At 38.4% G+C, this 1,438-nt stretch overlaps 1 protein-coding gene across 1 annotated transcript; it reads right to left on the bottom strand.

The window, feature by feature from the left end:
* Positions 382 to 1,172, bottom strand: LOC18586285. The gene has a single exon (XM_007009544.2). It carries the CDS (start codon positions 1,039 to 1,041, stop codon positions 430 to 432), a length of 612 nt encoding a protein of 203 aa, XP_007009606.2. The 5' UTR covers positions 1,042 to 1,172; the 3' UTR covers positions 382 to 429.

The following is a 1,438-nucleotide window of genomic DNA, read 5'->3' as shown; positions in this document are numbered from 1 at the left end:
AAATGGTGCTGTTGCTTATGAAATATCAGATGATCTCTATTGGAGTGTTATCAATCATGTGCCCATTTTGTACAAAGAAGGAAAAACATTCATGTGTCCATAGTTTCTGTAATCCTATGGATAGGAGGGAAATTTTCCACTTTGTTCATACAATTTCCTATACTTAAATCATATAGAAATAACTCATTTCCCCCTCTCCCTCCTCTTTGATCTCCAACAATGCAAAGATGTCTAACGATTTCACCATTCATACAATTGTAGACAAAAAAAAAAAAAAAACCCAAACAAAAGTAACTAATTAACATAAATAAATAATTTATAAAACAAATACCATTCACAAATCAGTGAATTTTCCTTTTTTTCAATAATAAAAATATCATTACATTACAAAGAAAAAGTAAATTATACCCAAATATTTCAAAGATTTTTTCAATTTTTGGGTGAAGAAGATTGAGAAGGAGGCCAAACACTAACTTTTTCCTTCTCATATTTAACAAACAATGCCCCAACCGCCGCTACGAAATAAATCTGAATCAAGATGATTGCCGGCGTATGATAACTTATCACACTCTTACCCGTAGCCAATTCCACCAAAACCAAAGCGGTCAACCCGAGAATCGCGATCCGTCCGTTTATTCTCTCGCTATATGGGCTAAACCCAAAATCCACTTTCACCCCATTTGAAATCGTTTCTTTTAAAGGCACCGGAGGGAGGTAGATGGAGGAGGAGGAAGAGGAAGTGGATCCGGATACGGACCCGGTTTTCTTCGATTTCCGGCGCTCCGCTTTTTTGCCTGTTCCGCTTCGGTAACGGAGGCGGACTTGGGAGAGGCGGGATTCGAATGGGTCGGAGTCGGGTGAGGTGGAGGAGTCGGAGGAGGGAGATAATTCCGGTTCGGTCGAGGAGTCGGAATCGGGAGTGGCGCGTGGAATGTTGGAGAATTGGAGCTTTGATGGCGCTTGGTGAAGTGAGCGTGGGGATGGGAATGAACTTGTTGTCAGTTTGGGAGATGAAGCTGGTGGTGGAAGCGCTGCCGACATTCTCGCTGGTTGTTCTGCTCTTCACTTCAATTCCTGCGGGGTAAGAAACCGAATCTCCGTTTTTCCAATTTTTTATATATATTTAATTTATTTATTTAGGGTTTTATATTTTTATTTATAAAAAAACTGTTTTTTGTAAATTGTATGGCAATAAATTTTTAGTTATGGATTTTATATGATATATAATATTATTTATTTATTTTTGCTTTGGAGATTTTTTGGTGGACAGAGTTCCCAGCCCATTATATCTGATTACAGAAGATGGGCTATTTGAGGCTGCTAAGGCCCAAATATCCTGAAGCTGGCTGGTTGTTGAAAGCCCAATTAAATTGTGTTGTAGAAAATTCAATGAGAAATATAGTAATTTAATAAAATTTAGAGATTGGTCCTGGCCCCT

The sequence above is a fragment of the Theobroma cacao genome, chromosome 10 (genome assembly GCF_000208745.1).
Source record: "Theobroma cacao cultivar B97-61/B2 chromosome 10, Criollo_cocoa_genome_V2, whole genome shotgun sequence".
Lineage (NCBI taxonomy): Eukaryota > Viridiplantae > Streptophyta > Magnoliopsida > Malvales > Malvaceae > Theobroma > Theobroma cacao.
Note: the sequence above shows the minus strand (reverse complement) of the source record. Positions and strands in the feature narration are given on the sequence as shown.